General features: G+C 38.7%; 2 protein-coding genes across 7 annotated transcripts in view; both read left to right on the top strand.

The window, feature by feature from the left end:
- The window catches only part of LOC308394161 (uncharacterized protein), a 133,252-nt gene that overhangs the window by 17,010 nt on the left and 96,007 nt on the right, over positions 1-20,235 (top strand). The gene's annotated exons all lie outside the window — the stretch shown is intronic.
- LOC308394153 (uncharacterized protein) overlaps positions 1-20,235 on the top strand; it is a 67,866-nt gene that overhangs the window by 37,442 nt on the left and 10,189 nt on the right. For 3 of the 6 annotated variants that reach the window (XM_080878325.1, XM_080878327.1, XM_080878326.1), the window contains 9 exons: positions 1,566-1,649; positions 1,734-1,817; positions 3,172-3,219; positions 6,262-6,309; positions 6,855-6,918; positions 12,388-12,443; positions 13,971-14,185; positions 14,788-15,059; positions 18,067-18,180. In XM_080878325.1, coding sequence (XP_080734451.1) covers positions 1,615-1,649; positions 1,734-1,817; positions 3,172-3,219; positions 6,262-6,309; positions 6,855-6,918; positions 12,388-12,443; positions 13,971-14,185; positions 14,788-15,059; positions 18,067-18,180 — 936 coding nt within the window. In that variant the 5' untranslated portion in view covers positions 1,566-1,614. Of the gene's footprint in view, positions 1-1,565; positions 1,650-1,733; positions 1,818-3,171; positions 3,220-6,261; positions 6,310-6,854; positions 6,919-12,135; positions 12,216-12,387; positions 12,444-13,970; positions 14,186-14,787; positions 15,060-18,066; positions 18,181-20,235 lie in introns of those variants that run through there. The other 3 variants (XM_080878329.1, XM_080878328.1, XM_080878330.1) reach the window with 3 other exon arrangements.

Genomic DNA, 20,235 nt, shown 5'->3' with positions numbered 1-20,235 from the left:
AACAGGTTGCAGTGAAGGAAATGACATTTTCTCTTAAAAGTGAAAAAAAAAAACTACAGAGCAAATGGAGTCAGAGCTGAAAACTGTTTTTTAAATCCACATTTGTAATAATTAAAAGCGACAATATCAAAAACACAAATTCAGTAATTGCAAATGACTGTAGTGCAGTGTCTGGAAGCAGCAGGTACACCACCTGTTTAAACTGGGGCACGAAAACCTCGTTCAGTCGTGGTCATGTGACCTGGTATTTTGAACCAAGCTTCGGAGCAGTGTCTTTAAACATCTGAGCTTCACAAGCTCGACTCAGTGCCAAAACATTTGTTTCGAGCTTCCCATCCCCAGTAAACAGGTGTGTTTAAGGGTTGTAGCTGCAGAAGCCTCCTATTGGCCACGTAGCTTGCACATTGGGCGACTCAGTTTGATCGGTATGTATCTTTGATTTTTCGCCATCTCAGCATAAGTTCTTTCACAGTCATCTTTTTACTGTAAATGCTAATTCTACGATGCATTACAGGAAGTCTGGGCCTGAGTGGGTGGTTTCAAAGCTGTTGCAGCAGAACCGCTACTGCTTGCGTTTACAGAAGTGCTGCTTTGTCATTTTTTGCCTTGTTTTTGCCTTCTCACTAGATCTGCCTGCAACACACTTGTTCAGGTTTTTAGAAAAGCCTTTGAGCCCTATGTGGAATATATGGAAGCATCATATTGTACTGAATTATCAACTTAGAGCAGTGGTATGTAGAATAATTTAGAATAGTATTATAAAATTATTAATTTGTTTTGTGTTCGTACATTTGGGTTCTGAATGTTTGATATGTAGATTTGCTTTTGTGTTACAATGAGTTGGTGATTTTTCTGTACATGTCCTCATCTGGCATCCCATTCACCCTCTGGTAAGATACAGCTGTGAATTTGCAGTACACGTACAACTGAATCATTGCTTCTTTATATCTGATATTTTTAATAGCTGTCAATAAACTGTTGTTTTATACTGAACCACATCTCTGTCTGAAGTATAGTGGACCTGAGATCCTTCTTGATAATTATTATAGTTTCTAACTAAATATTCGGTGAAATTCCCAGGATAGCGTAGTCGGATTTTCCCTATGATTGTTAACACTTTGGAGCTCCTCTGCCACCATTCTAGTGTTACACGTGTGACATCACTGGTTCCTTGCTCTCTTCCTCATTATTCTCACCTCCTTGTGCTGTCGTATTGTCTATAATGTAATGTTTCTCCATAGTTCATGGTAAAAACCTGTCCAGCTGTTCTGTCCACTCTCCTGCCACCAATTAGATGACATGTCTTGTTTAAACTACTGATTAACATACATAGACAATTTGAAGGTTTTATTCATGTTTTTCTCTTTGTTTGAAAAGCAAACTGTCGTTACTTTGTTCTTCTCACTGCAGCGTTTCAGCTTCCTCTGGCTCACACTGCTGTCTGACTGCATTCAGCTGACAGTGAAATGAAGCAGAAAAGAAGCAGCTGATATTTGTACAGCACACATGATGGAAATGAGGATTTCAGTTGATGTGCACATGAATGATTTGTGTTTCCTCTGCAGATGAAGGTAGAAAGTGTGTGTGAGCTGATGTGGATGTGAAGTCAACAGCATGGGTCAGTGTGTGGGAAGAGAGCAAGCTCAAAGGTGAGATGACCATCTCTAACTGTGCATGACTCTTCTCCATGTCACAGCTCAGCACTCACATCTCTGCTCCATCATTATTCACAGGACCCAACCTGTACATCCAGATAGACATAGAGTGAGGGGAGCCTCATCTGGATACTATGAGGATTCAACCATTCGCGAAACTGGGTGATGTATTCTGTTTCTTAATGTTGTGTCTGACCCAGTGTTTTTTTCTCTGAATAAATTAGGAGAAGGTGTTCCTGTAATGATTATTTATTTTTATATTAGTTATTATATAACTATTGTATTTTAGAGGATAGACTCTTGTCAGTGATATGAATTTTTTAGTTTTATTTGGTCCACCAAAGCTGACATTTTTGTCTTATTTTTTTTTTTTCATTTCCCTTAGGTTCTATTCAATTATTTAAATTTTCAGTTAATTTTACAAAAATATGCATTTAAATAAGAGTTTTATTTCTCTCTCGTACCTTTGATTTCAGCGTCCCTCAGGTTGTACCGACAATCTAAAAAGAAAAAAAAAGATAATGTGTGTCTAAATGTTGTTTTGACTCAGTGTCTGTGAATAAATCCTTCATCATGTTTAATGTCAGCTCAGCTCTTTTTCACACACATTTCCATGTTCATATGTGAAGCGGTGTGTGTTGGAGTGTTTCCACAAACACAGCAGTCAGAGTGTAAAGAATGGATGTTGTTGGAGGTGTTTCTGTAGTGAAGAGGCTGAGTGTCTGTAGGACTCCAGTAAGGAGGAACTTCCAATCAGGTGTTCCAGGTGTTGCTGGATGGAGGAGGGAAGCATTAATATGATTGTGATGGCATATGAACGGTGCGTTGTCCTGTTGCAATATTTGACTTTATACTTGGGATTTAACAGGAAGCTACTAAGAATATGGGAGAAATATGCTCTGTCCTGTTAGTCCCTGTCAGTACTCTTTCGGCTGCATTTTGGATCAACTGAAGGTTTTTCACTAAGTTTTTAGTGCATCCTGATAATAAGGAATTACAGCAGTCCAGGCTAGAAGTAGTTTCATAGCCTCACCCTGAGATGAGATGTTTCTAATTATAGTAATATTAAATATTAATGAAATGACAGGAAGCAGTCCTACATATTTGTTTAATATGCACACTGAAGGACACCTCATACTCAACATGGTGTCTAATGATATGCTTGCTCTGGATGGCATTACGTTATTAACACTGTGAGGAATCTTTAAGATTGTATTTTTGGCCCAAGTATGAAAAATCATATTTTATATTCTGAATTTAGATAACATTTACGAGAAGGAAATTAAATTAAATTCAGTTATTTGTCTTTAAGACATACTTGCAGTTTAACTAATGGATTTCTGTATAACTGGGGACCAATGGAAGTGCAATGCAGTGTTTTCTAATAATATATGAGATCAGGGAAGCATGTATGATGTAAAAAGTATTCTAGTCTGTGTTAGTACTTTGTAATGATCACGGATGTCAGCTGTTTTACTTTGTTGTAAAGATTATTTATTGTGTTTATTTTTACCAGGGGGTGGGGGCAAACCAGATATTCACTATATGGATCAATTGGCACAAGGTAATTTAAACCAATGTGAAATGAAATAAGAACAAAATGTTTTTCTCCAGACTGTTGTTAGTCCAAGTTTAAAATCTCGCATTTCATCTATAAAACCACTAATGTGATGAACCACCACTGCTGTGTCACCAGCAAACTTCAGCAGCAGGATGGTGTCTGTCAGCAGTGAGATACACACAAGCAGATTCATTATGTTTAAAAATGATCAATCCAAATAATATGAAAGCTACAAATATGCTCTAAGTGCGATGTTTCCAAAGCTATAGCATTAACATAAAATAATAAGTAACATAACATATTAAATAACCATGAGAGCATGAAAGTAGTAAAAACATGAGCTGTCACTATACTGATGTTTTTACTCCTGTTTGTCTGTATTTCTGTTGTTTCTTCTTGTACTGTCAAACAAGTTTTCTGGTTAGGATTGGATGGCAGTGATTAATGTTTGATGTCAGCCATGATGTTTATTGTCGCAAAAAACATAGCAGCACTACAGGGCATCTCTAATCTTAATGGACCTTTTGTGTGTTTATTTGTTTATTTGTTTATTTATAAGGAACCCCATTAGCTTCCACAACAGTGGTTGCTAGTCTTCCTGGGGCCCAAGCCATCAAATATCTCCAAATAAAATGTTACAACAATTAGATCTACAGTAAAGTTTTACAGTACTGAAATGTAAACATGTGAATATTAAAAATTATATAAAAGCAGAAAACCAAAACAAAACACTCAAACAAAATACACAATTTCCATTACAAGTGATATTACCCTCTACAATTTTTTACAAATACATTAAAAACTGCCTAAATAGGCTTTTAGGTGATTTTTAAAATTATGAATTGAAGCCAATTCTCTTATTGCCTCAGGCAACTTATTCCACTGAAACGATGCTCTGAATATAACAGAGTTTTTCAAAAAGTTACTTTTAACACGAGGAATTACTAAATTGTGGTTGGTTGAGAATCGTGTGGCATGATTATGAATTTCATCTGGATACTGCAACTGAGCGCAAAAAAAGTGTGGTGTGTTTAACAGTATTGTTTTCTTTAAAAATACAAGTAAGCCATAGTATAATTTAGCTTGTACAGAAAGCCAAGAAAGTTTATCATGCATTTTGTCAATACTTGTATAGTATGAACACCTTAACACTAATCTGGCCGCCCTATTTTGGACTAACTGAAGTCTATTCAGATCTGTCTTATTAGCTGCAGACCAGATGATTGAGCAGTACTCTAGATGAGATAATACTAATGCGTTAATGACATCTTTCATAACTGAAGAAGTAATATAAAAGGAGCATTTCCTAGCTATAGCTATGCCCTGTCCCATTTTCTTAATAACAGAATTGATGTGCTGAGACCATGAAAGGTGGTGGTTTATGGTAACACCAAGTAATTTAATCTGGGTGACCTGTTCTAATGCCGATCCAGCTATGGAAAGATTTAGTTGTGGACTGTTGATTAAGCGTGCTCTACTTCCTATTAACATGGATTTGGATTTAGTCACGTTTATAATCATGTTGTTTTTACTTATCCAATCAAACACGTTCAGCAAATCTAGTTGTAATACGCTTGTCAATTCAGAGTGGCTACTGGCTGAATAAAACATGGTGGAATCATCAGCGTACATTACAAGATGAGATTTATCCAGAACATACGGCAAATCATTTGTAAAAACTGAGTAGAGAAGTGGACCGAGGCAGCTGCCTTGGGGTAGACCACAGTTCATTTCGCGGCCCTCCGAGAAATAACCATTATAATAAACCTTTTGCCTTCTTCCAGACAGATAACTTTCCATCCAGCACAAAGCAGCTGGTGAAAATCCATAACATTTTAGTTTATCTATCAGTAGATCATGATTTATTAAATCAAATGCAGCACTAAAATCCAGAAATACCACCCCGGCCAAATTCCCTTTATCTAGGTATTTGTACCAGATATCTGTCATGTGAATGAGAGCTGAACTGGTGGAATAACCAGGTTTGTAGGCATGTTGAAACTGAGTGAGTAACTGATTTTCTATTAGATAATGTTGAATTTGTTCGTAGACAATCCTCTCCATAATTTTACTTAAAATGGGTAGCAGACTGATAGGTCTGCTGTTGACACCATTAAAAATGTCATTCTTGTTTTTAGGAATCGGAATTATTTTCGATTCTTTCCACTGCAATGGAAATAAGCTGCATGCCAGAGATTTATTAAATATGTGACATATAGGAAGGGACACAAACTTGGCTGCAACTTTGAGCAGTTTACTGTCTATGTTATCAGAACCGGAGGATGTATCGTCAGGAAGTGATGTCAATAAGCGCTCTACCATCTGCACATTCACTGCCTCAAACTTAAATTGGCATAGTTTATTATTCATGATAACATCCTGTATAAGACGACGTGATAAGGTGGGATCGCCTTTGCTCATATTAGATTTTAAATTTGTTATTTTATTGCTGTAATAATTCACAAAATAATTGGCAATAATAATTGGTTTTTCACTAAGTTTTTAGTGCATCCTGATAATAAGGAATTACAGCAGTCCAGGCTAGAAGTAGTTTCATAGCCTCACCCTGAGATGAGATGTTTCTAATTATAGTAATATTAAATATTAATGAAATGACAGGAAGCAGTCCTACATATTTGTTTAATATGCACACTGAAGGACACCTCATACTCAACATGGTGTCTAATGATATGCTTGCTCTGGATGGCATTACGTTATTAACACTGTGAGGAATCTTTAAGATTGTATTTTTGGCCCAAGTATGAAAAATCATATTTTATATTCTGAATTTAGATAACATTTACGAGAAGGAAATTAAATTAAATTCAGTTATTTGTCTTTAAGACATACTTGCAGTTTAACTAATGGATTTCTGTATAACTGGGGACCAATGGAAGTGCAATGCAGTGTTTTCTAATAATATATGAGATCAGGGAAGCATGTATGATGTAAAAAGTATTCTAGTCTGTGTTAGTACTTTGTAATGATCACGGATGTCAGCTGTTTTACTTTGTTGTAAAGATTATTTATTGTGTTTATTTTTAGCAGGGGGGGCCAAACCAGAGATTCACTACATGGATCAATTGGCACAAGGTAATTTAAACCAATGTGAAATGAAATAAGAACAAAATGTTTTTCTCCAGACTGTTGTTAGTCCAAGTTTAAAATCTCGCATTTCATCTATAAAACCACTAATGTGATGAACCACCACTGCTGTGTCACCAGCAAACTTCAACAGCAGGATGGTGTCTGTCAGCAGTGAGATACACACAAGCAGATTCATTATGTTTAAAAATGATCAATCCAAATAATATGAAAGCTACAAATATGCTCTAAGTGCGATGTTTCCAAAGCTATAGCATTAACATAAAATAATAAGTAACATAACATATTAAATAACCATGAGAGCATGAAAGTAGTAAAAACATGAGCTGTCACTATACTGATGTTTTTACTCCTGTTTGTCTGTATTTCTGTTGTTTCTTCTTGTACTGTCAAACAAGTTTTCTGGTTAGGATTGGATGGCAGTGATTAATGTTTGATGTCAGCCATGATGTTTATTGTCGCAAAAAACATAGCAGCACTACAGGGCGTCTCTAATCTTAATGGACCTTTTGTGTGTGTCTTCTTGATGACAGCCATACAGAAAGGCTTAGCTTAGTCACACAGCGCTCCAGTATTCCCCCAGAGAGGAGAGGAGAGGTAAGAGGACACACACACCTACACACCTTAGCTATAATGCATGTAGACGGCAATGCAATCTAATTAATTAATATTCCAGCATTTGTACAGTACCATAACAATAGCATACATAGGAATGTGAGTTTTTATGAAATATAATATACTGTCATGGTGAGCTGTGTGGCAGGCAGGGGTTGGATCCGAACAGAGGATTCTACTAAAATAGGACAAACTAAGAATAAAATACACCAATACTTAATGAAAGAAACAAAGACAAACTAAGGCTAATGATCTTGAACTCGACAAATCAGAATCAGAATCAGAATCAGAATACTTTATTGATCCCTGGGGGAAATTATTTTTTGTTACAGTGCTCCATTTTAAACCAACATTAAGACAAGACAGACAATACGCTAACTAAGAATAGTACAATATATACATATATATACATACATACATACATAAGTCACTTATAAATAAATAGTTGGAAAAGAAACATGTGTAGTTGTAGCAGCAAACAGTGTGTTAAGTGGATGCGTTGTACAGGGAGATGGCCACAGGCAGGAAAGATTTCCTGTGTCGTTCAGTGGTGCTTTTCGGTAATCTCAGTCTCTCACTGAACGAGCTCCTGTGACTGACCAGCATGTCATGGAGTGGATGGGAGGTGTTATCCAACATTGTCTTTATCTTGGACAGCATCCACCTCTCCGACACCACCTTGAGGGAGTCCAGCTCCATCCCCACAACATTGCTGGCCTTACGGATTAGTTTATTAAGTCTGTTGGCATCTGCGACCCTCAGCCTGCTCCCCCAGCATGCAAAAGCATAGAGGATCGCACTGGCCACCACAGACTCATAGAAAATCCTCAGCATTTTCTGGCAGATGTTGAAGGACCTCAGTCGCCTCAAAAAATAGAGACGACTCTGGCCCTTCCTGTAAAGTGCTGTGGTGTTTTTAGCCCAGTCCAGTTTATTGTCAATGTGTACTCCAAGGTATTTATAGTCCTCCACAATGTCAACACTGACCCCCTGGATTGAAACAGGGGTCAAGTGTTTCCTGGTCTTCCTGAAGTCCACGATCAGTTCCTTGGTCTTTGCCACGTTGAGCTGCAGATGATTCTGCTCACACCACGTGACAAAGGAGTCGACCACAGCCCGGTACTCTGTCTCATCATCCCTGCTGATGCATCCAACCACCGCAGAGTCATCAGAAAACTTCTGAAGATGGCAGGTCTCTGTGCAGTGGCTGAAGTCTGTGGTGTAGAGGGTGAAGAGGAAGGGGGAGAGGACAGTCCCCTGTGGTGCCCCTGTGTTGCTAATCACCTTGTCAGACACACACTGTGGGAGACGTACATATTGTGGTCTTCCTGTCAGGTAATCAACAATCCAGGACACCAGAGAAGCATCCACCTGCATCGCTGCTAACTTATCACCCAGGAGGGTCGGCCTGATGGTGTTGAAAGCACTGGAAAAGTCAAAAAACATGACCCTCACAGTGCTCGCCGGCTGGTCCAGATGGGTGTAGACACGATTGAGCAGGTAGATGATGGCGTCCTCTGTTCCGAGACGAGGCTGATAAGCGAACTGAAGGGGATCCAGATGTGGTCTTACTATGGGTCGCAGCTGGTCCAGGATGAGCCTTTCCAGGGTCTTCATGATGTGGGAGGTCAGTGCCACGGGCCTGTAATCCTGGGGGCCACTGGGACGAGGCGTCTTTGATACAGGGACGAGGCATGATGTCTTCCCTCTGCAGACTCAGACTCAGCATAAACAGTTTATGAAAGACTCCACACAGCTGGGGGGCACAGGTCTTGAGGACAAGGGGACTCACTCCGTCTGGTCCAGCAGACTTGCCTGAGTGAAGTCTCCTCATTTGCATCTCAACCTGGTATTGAGTGAAGGTGATGGGTGGGGGAGGGGTGTCAGGAATCTCACAGGAGGCAACATGTGAAGAGAGAGGCTGGCACAGTGGTGTGGCTCTGGATTCCAGGCTGACTACAGGTGAGGTTGTGGGGGTGTGAGCAGACACTGTGGTGTCGAATCTATTGAAAAACAGATTCAACTCGTCGGCTCTATTCTCACCTCCCTCAGCTCCCCTGCTGTTGGTTGGCCTGAATCCAGTGATGGTCTTCATGCCCCTCCACACCTCTCTCATGCTGTTCTGCTGGAGTTTCCACTCCAGCTTCCTCCTGTAATTGTCCTTAGCCTCTCTGATCTTGTCCTTTAGTAACACTCAATTAACAACTCAACGAGACTTGACATTACATGACTGGAGAACCTAGAACTAGACAAGAACACAGCTACTGTGGGGGACACACCAAGAAAGAGGGGAAGGACTAAAATACACAAGTGGAATTAACTAGAGGCTATGGAACAGGGGGGAACACAGCTGCGACTAATCTGACAACGAGACAAAGGGGAAGCAAAATTGAATACACTGAACACACGACAAAGGACTATACAAAAAAACAAAAACAGAGATACAGATTGAGATGTGGACTGGCTGAACAAAACAAAGACATGACGGGGAAACAGAAGAATAAACACGGGGACAGAACTAAACCTGCACGAGACACAACAGACTGCACATGGGACGTGGACACAGCGAAAGCCGGGACACAGAACCATAAGGAATACTCAACTAAAGAATATTACAGAATATTAATTCTTAAAAAAAAAAAAAAAAAAAAAAAAAAAAACATAAACAATGGGTTGCCTGATTCAGGAGCATGACAAGTACATATGAATATAACCGTCACGGCTGCCGGGGTGAGCCCTGTGGTGAAGGAGGAAAAGGACCCAAAATGCAGGCAGTTGACTGGTGATGAGAGTGACGTTTATTTACAGAAGTGGCAGTGAGGAATGACAAACGACTGGAGAAACCTAAACTGGGAAAACTAAATGACAAACCTGAGAGCATAAGAAACAGGGTGCAGGGCAGAGCGCCGCAGACGGAGGAACTGAACACCATGGAACATAGACGAACCAACAACAGGCAGGACAACACACAGGGCTTAAATACACACACCGGTAATCAGGGGATGAGAGACAGGAGGGCAACACACAGGGGAAACATAAATTGAACACACTCACATGAGATGGGGACCTTCAGAATAAAACAGGAAACTCAGACACAGAGAACCAGACACGACACTGAACTAAACAGACAGATTCACAAGCAGACAGTGTGACACCATAGACAGACGGAACACAGTCTGTCACAGTCACAGACACAGAACAAAACCCTAACAAATTGCAAATCATAACAGAATACATACTCAGAATAAACAAAAGCATAAAGAAACACAAAACACTGAGTCGACAGACTCAGGACCATGACAGTAACATCCTAAGTTAGTTAAACAACTGTTAACAGTTCGTAAATCAGTGTTATTCCAAACAGTTTGTCTGAAGCAAATTGCTCCAGCTTTATAGACATTAAGGCAGAGTTGTCCAACATAAGGCCAAGGATCCAAAATTAGCCCACAAAAGGCTCTAAGTGTCATGGTCCTGGGTCTGTGACGCGGTGTTTTGTCTTTTCAAATCAAAATCCAACTTATTTGTAGGGCCTTGTTTTACAACTTTTCCTACTAATACAGAAGCTCCCTCATTCATACTACACCAAAGTAATAAAGTCATCGATAAAAAAACAAAACAAAATGAGAGAAAGTTCCCGATTTCTTTACTGTTTGCTGTGTATTTTTTCTTTCTTTGAAATAATGAAAACTTATATTGTTTAATCTGGCAATGAATTACCACTAGTGATGTGCGAATCATGAACGAATCGTTCGATACTCGAGAATCACTTTACTGACAAGTGAATCATGATTCACAAGCCCAACTGACTCACTGACTCATCCCTGTTGCTGTTAGCAAACTAATTTCATTAGTACAAATATATCTAGCTTATAATTAAAATTGTGTGGAAAAAACTACAGCCAGTTACTTAACAAAAACATTTCTGCCCTGAACTGGAAGAAAAAACCCTGAGTAGAAGCTCACATCAAGACAATAGCTCGTCGGTTCACAGTAGCAGTTAGCTCTGCTAACATGCTAACAGCACATTTGAGTTACTCACCCCCTCCTTTCCTGTGCTGAATCGTAGTGTAAGCGAATCACTCAGGACTCACTCACCCCCTCCCTCCTGGCTCACAGCTTCTTCTTGTTGTTTGGCAACCAGTGTTAAGGAGCATTACTGACCCCCTGGCTCACAGCTCAGTGGACATTTAGATGAGAAAATATATATTTGACACATTTGAGGAAAATACTAATAAAATAAAATTAAAATAAATAAAATAAATGTTCCCTTTAGAAATCTTTTTTTTCTTTTTTGCTCTATAAAAATAGTTCTTCTTTTTCAATCACTCATCTTAGGAGTAGGATTTACATGAAAAGAGAAACAAATTAAGTTTGTGTGAAAATGTACATTTTTTGCACTCTCTGGTCAACTGACTCAGTGACTCAAATGACTCAAAAAAACCCGATTCACTTTGGTGAGTGACTCATTCAAACTCGATTCAGTAAAAAGAATCGAATTTACCATCACTAATTACCAGAACTCTTTCTAGAATTTTACACGCTTCTCATGTCGTTTCACTGGTCTGGCCCAATTAATGTCAAAGTCGCTTGTATGCTGCCCATGGTGTGAAATGAGTTTGACATACCTGCATTATGGGCTTGCTCTATTCAAATATAATCCAATAGAGCCATCTAGTGGCCACACAGGTCAATAGCAGGATAGACATGGTGTTCACGCGCCTCCACAAAGTAATTAAGCTAGCCACTAGTTATGCACCTAATATAAACATCACATGGAGGTCATAATAAACTGGTAAAGACTATTAAAAGTCTACACTACAAGAAATTGGGCCAAATTACACATAGGAAAGTGTCGTGATTAATTACCATGAGGAGAACAAAAACACCCTAAAGTCCATATCACACTACAATCTCCATACTTGCAACTCTGAAATATTCATGAGAAGGGTGCACGATCAAGAACTATACAGGTAAATGAATAAATCACATTTCTCTGCTACAGTCCACTTCAGCATCCCCTCAGGCACTGGCACAGCTATATGACTATACAGAAAATTATTCTGACCCTGAAACAATTGTGATCAAACAATGAACCTGGTATCAAAATATTGATCCAATTTAGATCCCAAATATGCTTTAACTTTAGTGAGCGAATTCTAGTGAATATATGATAATAGGTTCTTCATATTCTTATATTAGGTAACTTAAAGGCCATTGTGAGGAGAAAAAATCGAAACTACTCTGGGCTGATGGTCCAAAAAGATTTCAGGACTCAGCAGGTACCTTAAATCAAATTGCTTAAATATCTGCTGCAACAGAGTGAATCTTCAAATCTTGGTTTCAGAATTTTTATTGTTCTGAATCCAAGACCGCACACACTTTGAAATTTTCCATGTTTTGGTACATTACCACCAAAACTTCAGTGTATTTTATTGGGATTTTATGTTCCAGCTTACATCCATCTTTGAACCTGAAGTGGAAACTGAATCTGGAAACATTTCCTACAGGTAATCATTCTGCATAAAAATTTCTATCACATTATTTTGACAGCTACAAGTAATAGTCTTCCAAATTAAGTACAATACTTAGAAATACTACTTTCATGCTATATGACACTGCTGGAGCTCATCAGGTCTCAGCTTGTGTCCAAATGGTGAAGTAGTCTCTCCGGACCCCACAGTTATCTGCTGGTGGTTCTCTGCTTTTTTTAATGAGGGATTCATGACCAGTCCCATGAGATGCTGTGTAAAACACCTTTAGAGTATAAAATTTATTTTTAAAATGCTCAATTAATGAGAAGTAAAAGGTGGTGAAAGGAGTAGTAGCCAGAAAAAAGATACAGCTCTTTTACACTGACCTTTTTTATTCTAAAACTGTTCCAGACAGCAGTGTTGTAGACAGCATTTGTAAACACTGCAATTTTGAGTTTTCTTATCACCGGAGTGCTTCAAACCTGAAATATCACTTTAATGCTTTACACACTATTGATGCCAGAAAACCACCCACCCAAACAAGCAGTTGCGGGAGTTTTCGAAAGACTATGTTAGATGCAGCATGTGGGAGCAGTATAGCAAGACAGCAGGACAAGCTAACATTCGCCATAGCGAAGTGGTTATCTACAAACTGCAGGCTGATTAGGCTCATTCCAATCACCATCTGCACCTGTTGGCAAATGGCTTGCCTGCATATAAGACCAGTGCTCTCAATGAGTCTATGCCAGATCTTCTGCTAACCTGTGTTAGTGTGAGGCCAGTTAGTGTGTTCTTGAGCATCATATCTCAAATATTGAAGGCATGATTACACTGTGACAAGCTGATATTCCTGGGCTTGAGACAGCTGTGCAACAATGGTGCACAGCTGCACTGCTTCAGGACAGTAAAGCAGCAACACTGATCATTTTATTAAGGATGAAAGAATTTGGACAGTTTTTAACTCTCAGTGACGCCGCAGTATTGATTTGACTTTGGGACGTGAAGCGGATGGATTATTGGACCCAGATTGCTCCGCAAGGCTCCTGACTACAGTAGCTGTAATGCGCCGACAATCCATCAAGCACTGCAGCTTCGTAGCTTACCAAAGTCTTAATTAAAACATTTTTTGACAGATTTTTGAGCGCTGTGTACCACATAAAATCGATTCGAGGTCAGTAAGCACAACCAGAATTCATACATAAGGCGCACCGGATTACAAGCTGCACTGTTGAGTTTTGTGAAAATTTAAGCATTTCAAGTGCACATTATATTCCAGAAAATACGGTATAATAAGTTCATAATATACTACTTTTGAATTCATTATTGAATGTTGCTTTGACAATGCAGTTAATCACAAAGAATCATGAGATTAATCACTCTTTAAAAAATGTAAATGCTGCCCAGCACTAATATCTAGAAATGTCTAAACCTCTAAAGTTGCACTGATTTATTCAAATAGCCAGTGCAGCAACAGTAGATAGAACATCTACTGACTGTGTGCTACAGTATTTTACTTCCATGCATCTATTTCTCTCTTCTTTCTTCATTTCTTTTTTCCCACAGATTCAAGTGTCCTGGTTTGGGTCTCTTCCAGTGTTCTCTGACTGGACTGGTGTTTGACATGACTCAGGAGGTGGAAGTTCTGTACAGGATTATCCAGTGGGATCAGAGTATCCTCCAATCAACTGGAAAGATGGCAGCAGGGCCGCTGTTTGAGATAAAGGGCTGTGAGGATGCAATTCGTCAACTCCACTTCCCACATTGTGAAACAGATGAAGGTGAACAAATTACTGTACTGACTGCAAAGTTCCACTCTGAAGAGCTTTTATTTTCAAAGGTCATGGTTGCAGACTTGGGAACAGAAAAACAACAAAACACTATTACAGCAGTGCTTATTCTGAAATTGATCCACAATTTAAAAACTCGGTCTCTTTAAGAAGCTCTTTTAATACTGACCTGTTGTCAGTTAACCTGGTTAACTACATGGTGCTCCAGCTGTTTCTTTTTAAGAACCACGTACTTTTCCAAACCTTTTGACATGTGCCGTTGCCATCAAATTGAAAATGAGCCAATCTTTTTCATGAAACAGTAAAATGTCTAAACATTTGAGATGTTTTGTAGCTCTAGAGTATGGAACCCCGCAAGGGCAAAACCTTTGCGAGTTCATCTTCATTTTTTTTTCCCTCCAGTGTCGCTTGCGGGGCTCCGTACTGGAGATCTGGGTTTGTATTTTTTGTAGAATAAAATTATCCAACTGAGAAAAAAATCTAACCTAGCAACACATAAAGCCAATTATTGTTCAAATTATAGACAGTTGTGCTTAGCCATTTCCTCAGAATTAGATTTGAACAAGTGACAAAAACTGTCTCTGTTTTCACAGCTGTGCTCTCTGATGACTTGCTGTCTGTCATCAACTTCTCCGATGATGGATTTAGCGTCCTACAGCCACTGAAGATCACAGATACTCATGTGATTGTAGAAGTCTCCCACCTCTCTGCCTTTGGGCTTATCTGGGATTTCATAAAGAGGTTTTTGACCATAAAGAATCCAGTTAAGGGCCAAGTTTTACTGTTTGTCAGAGCAACACCGATGGGAGCACAGACACAAAACCTTGATGTTTTTCTCCTGCCATGCAACGTCCCTCTGCACGAGGTAAAGTTGGATCAAATGCTATATCTTCATCGCTTTCAATACTTTTAGTGCAAGCAAAATATAATGTCAAAACAAAAGTGCTTTTATTAATGGGTATGAATGAGGTTAGGTGTATAAAGTGCTTTGTGTGTCAAGTTAAAAGTGAGATATAAAAATCAGTCCATTTACTTTCTTTTTTTCCCTGAGGTGTATGAAGGAAGTTGAACACAGCTAAGCTTTCATTATGTTAGATGGCTGAGCAAAACCCCAAACACCAGCTGGAGATGACGAGTATCACGCATCTTTCTGTGTTCAGCTGCACTTTGTTTTATGCTGTTCACATGTTCACATTTCATTTGTCTTCAGACTCTTTTTCATACATGATGATTTTGGGAGCTACTCCAGTATACCTTGAGATTGTGATGTTACAATTGGCATCCACTAGGAGAGCGTTCTTCAAGCAAATATTTGAATTGAATGGAAGCCCCTGACTATGGCATTATTTTTGTACCTCTTATGAGCACACACAAATTATTTTTGCAAGTACAAATTTAGAATTTTGAGGAGGAAATTATTGCTGCGTGCAAGAAATGTATTTCAGTGTTTGCTATTATCCATAACCAGAGATGGGCAGTACTGTAATCTGATTACTTTTTTCAATTAACGAGTAAAGTAAGGGATTACTATTGCAAAAACGGTAATTACATTACCGTTACTTTCCCGTAGTAACGCTGCGTTACTGCGTTACTAAAACCGTGATTTTTTTTGCGAGAATGTCTCACGACAGTGACGTAAGCGAGGGCGCCGTTAGTGACAACAGCTGTGTGCAGATCAACAATGGATCACATATCGATTGTGGGAGAGAGTATGAGCGTGCAGCGTTTAAAGCGTGGAAGTACTGACCTTACTTTGAGTTTGATTCCATAAAAAGTGACAAAAACATTAGTGTCCATCGTGCGTGGGAAGAAAACTTCTTTTTACAGCGAAAAAAACCCCCCTAAACTTCCAAGCAAGCACCGAGTGCGCAACGACGTAATGGGAAACTCACAGAGAAAGTCGCAGATTCTTCAACTGACCGTGGCACACCTGCACCAGGGTAAACCTCCGCCTACCATAGTCCTGCTATGACCGCTGAGTCTTTGACTTTATTTATGTTCTGCTGTGTTTTACTTGCATCTATTTGAAAGACTGAGTGTAAACACAAAAAATATTTTATTTTATGTGCTGGAATGTGCAGAAAATAGGTTTAAATGTTAAACTAATTTATTCAAGTCAGAGAATGTTGCATATAATTAAATTTTTGCTTGATGCATAAAGTTAAAAGATTAAAACTGATAAAACAAGTTTAAAAAAAAAAGAGACTTTTCCATTTGATTACATTTTGTATGATGGATTATGTAGAAAAAGTAGAATTGGGCTGAAAGATCTATCGCTTTATCACCTCTTCAGGTTGTAAATCGTGTTTTTAAAAAGTAACTAAGTAACTAAGTAATTAATTACTTTTGAAAATAATTAATCAGTAAAGTAACGGGATTACTTTTTTGGGGAAGTAATCAGTAATTAGTTACTGATTACTTTTTCAAGTAACTTGACCAACACTGTCCATAACACATACAATAACAGTCCCTCTCGTGCAGTCACAGACTTGGATGCAACAATTCTGATTTGCTGTTTTGGTCTCCAATCAGCTCGCTAGCTACTGCATTCCAGGAACACTGTCCAAAGTGTAGCTAAATCCAGTGGAGAATTAAACCAACAATGGTCCTAAAAATTATATATTTAAAAAAAAATTATTAATCATACTAACCAAAAATGGATTTAGCTACAACCAAAACAGCCAATCAATTTTTGCATCCAAGTCTGTGATTGGTTGGTTTTGTGGCATATTTATAACAATGTACAGAAAGAGTTGTGCGTGCAGGGAGCAGAGATGTTGAGAGCGGGAGCGACACACTGAGAGCAAGTCTGCAGATGACTGTGAGCACACAGAGCAGAGATCTGAGCAAGAGCAAAAACTGACCGAAAGGGGCTGTGTGTGTATATGTTTGATAGCAAACACTGAAATACATTTCTTGTACGCAGCAAAGAATTTTGTTCACTCAAATTAAACTTTCCTTTGCTCAAAATAATTTTCTTCTCAAAATGTAACATTTGTATTTGCAAAAATTATTTACATGCGCTCAGAATAGAGGCACAAAATAACGCCATACTCAACGGAATGGTTGAGATGTTTGTGCATTTCAAAATTTTGTACTAAACTCTATTTAGTATTTATACTAATCACTAAAATGTACTTTGTATGTATACACACTTATGAGATGTAAAATTGTAATGAAATACAAAACTGAAAATTGTTTAATTTTCAGTTTTGTATTACATCGGTAACATCAGTGATGTAACCTGGGTTCATAAGTGGTTCCGGGTCTTTCAACAATCAGGCCCCTTCTCCCAGGTGACCCAGCTAGGGTTGATCAAGCCCCAGCTTGTGTCCAGGTAGCTCTACCGTACATGCCACGCCTCTCTTCTTTTGATCCACAACCACCTCGATGCCGCTTCTGCTGCGTTGGTGGCCAATTTGATGGCCCTCTGCTGGGATCTCCCTTTGCACAGGGCTTTTGGACAGCAGCTTAGAATGTGCTCCAAGGTTCCTCTCTTCTGACAGAGGATGCAACCTGGTGTCTCCACCTTCCCCCATAGTTTAACATGAAATTAAAAAAAAACAAAAAAACATTACAAAATGGTGAGGAAATAATTTGGGGAATCTGAGCATCCGTAGGTCAGTAAATAAAGAAAGAGACAATTCTTTCCAGTTATATCGCTGAGCACACTCACAGAGCTGTTTATTTTCAAAGGTTATGGTTGTGTATTAGAGCTCAGAAACTTTCAAATGGAATCATTTAAACATTAAAAATATTTTATTTTTGTTCTTTTATTCTTGTGAGGTTGAAAGTGATCTGATTTCTGATGTGTCACTTGGCCTCTACTGAAAATTAAGCCTCTAAATAAAATGTTCTGGTGTCTCCTTAAGGTGAAAGCACAGCATCCACACTCTGTTTACATCCCGGTGCCTTCCAACTGTAAACTCATCAAAAATGAGACTTACACTGTTCTCTGTCCAACAGCCAGGAAAATCCAACCCAAGGTAAATATTGTACAAGAAAAATGACTAGTGCTACCTGTACTACTGTAGAGAACAGGATACCAGTTCTTCCTGGAGGATGTTGAATTCAAATATAAACAGAGATGGGAGGCATTTTAATAGCTTTGTTTTTCATACTCATCTGATACAGAAAGAGAAATAAGAGAACACTGAATTCTCTCTTTAGCAATAAAACATAAAGCTTTGTAGGTTGAGCTGCTAAACATGACAAAATATATCAACCATCAAGAAGAGTCAAACTCCTTTGTTTGAAAAAAATCTGACATCCTTAAACTCCAAAACAGTTTTGCTGTAGACTGATATGCTGAATGAAAGTCATTTTCTAGTGTTAAGCTAAATTTGATGCAAGTACTAGAAGACATTTTACTGGCCTATCAGTTAATTAACCCACAAACAGAGTAAGGGATCATGTAGAACTGTCACCTGTTCAAAATGGACACGCATATACTGAGTAGGAACCATGACTGAAATAGAGGCCCCTGGTGATCCACTGTGAATGGTAACCTTGCTAAAGCTTACAGTTTTTCTCAAATGCTAAAACACATGTCACAAACGTTACCACCAGGTCCCCCAATGTCCAAACACAACACCCTTCTCTAAAGCTACATAAACACAACCACACCTTCCCACTGCAAAACTCAAACTCCCACACCAAGAGAGCAGCTCGAAGCTGTCAAAACTGTAAACACTATACACAGCATTACACACTACAGCAAAACAATTGAAAACACAATGCTCAATTTGTGAGAAGGTTCTTTGTTTCATAACTGCCAATGCATATTTTAGAAACTATACAGTAACGGATCGTCGTAGATCTCTGCAGAGGATTAGGCATTTAGATTTGTGAGTTTCATATGAGTAGTATAAATCTATAGAAAATCCTGCATGTACGTACACTACTGTAACACAATTCAATGCTAAAACAGAATCTATTGCACACAACAGTAATCTTGAAAACATGAACAGGGTTTGAAGTTTTTTTATTTACGTTATTCACACCACACACACACCACAATCACTGTGCAGCATCATGTCGCTGAGCTGTTGCTCGCATCTCGTCCGTAATGATGGTGCGAGGTTGTCTTGCTCTCCCTCCTGGACCTTCTCCTCTCCCATGTTGGCCTTCTCCTCTTCCTCATTGGTCGCTCCTCTTCCTCCTCTCATTGTGTGGATGCTTTAAGCATCCACACTATTGAGTTCCTTCTTGATGTTTCCGTACACTTTTCGCCGTGGATCTACTTCCACAATTTTTGTGCTATTTTCACCGTTCAAATTTTAAACTATTCTGCTATTTCTGCTAATGACGGCTATGTCTTTTGGTATTTTTCACTATTATACTTTTTAAAATATTAAGCTTTTTTCCTTTAATTTGAAATGAATGGGAAACTTCTGCAATTCTGCTAAAATTTGCTTGTTTTTGAAACTTAACTACTTCCTCATATTTTCACATAGAGCAACCATTCAAACTTTAAAATGTTCTCAAATTATTGGGCTATTCAGGTATAAATCAGCTTTTTCAAATCTTTTACCGTTTTACTTTTATGCCTCTTAAAGTTTTCAGTTGCAAAATTGTGATTTTTCACAAAATACATGCGTTGTTATGGTTGCTATGCTCTTGGCTTCCAGTGTGCCACTGAAGGTTTTGCAGTCTTCTCTTCATGTCCGAACAACTTCTTGCTACTTGCTCAATTTTCACTCAACTTCCACAAATTATACATCAAAACTTAGGTATTTTTGCTGGCTTTCAGGAAATGTCACCATCATTGTTGTGGGACTTATAGAATGTTTGCAAATCTCCTCAGACCAACACAAAGTCGGAAAACTCTCCATAGAAAGTCAATGGAGAGTTTGTTCAAAATCACCGCTTGATTTCTGTAATGAGAGGCATATTCGAATCGTCATATCTCCTTAACAAAACAAAGTTAAGACATGAGGCTTGTCCCAGTATATCTTCAGACACTCCTAACACTCACAATTCAAGAATTTCTTTCTCACCTATTACCGTTCTGAAATGAGTTAGACTTGTTTGAGGGTAGC

The sequence above is a fragment of the Rhamphochromis sp. 'chilingali' genome (genome assembly GCF_963969265.1).
Source record: "Rhamphochromis sp. 'chilingali' genome assembly, chromosome: 3".
Lineage (NCBI taxonomy): Eukaryota > Metazoa > Chordata > Actinopteri > Cichliformes > Cichlidae > Rhamphochromis > Rhamphochromis sp. 'chilingali'.
The sequence above is the reverse complement of the archived record's forward strand: the minus strand, read 5'-3'. Positions and strand labels throughout refer to the sequence as shown.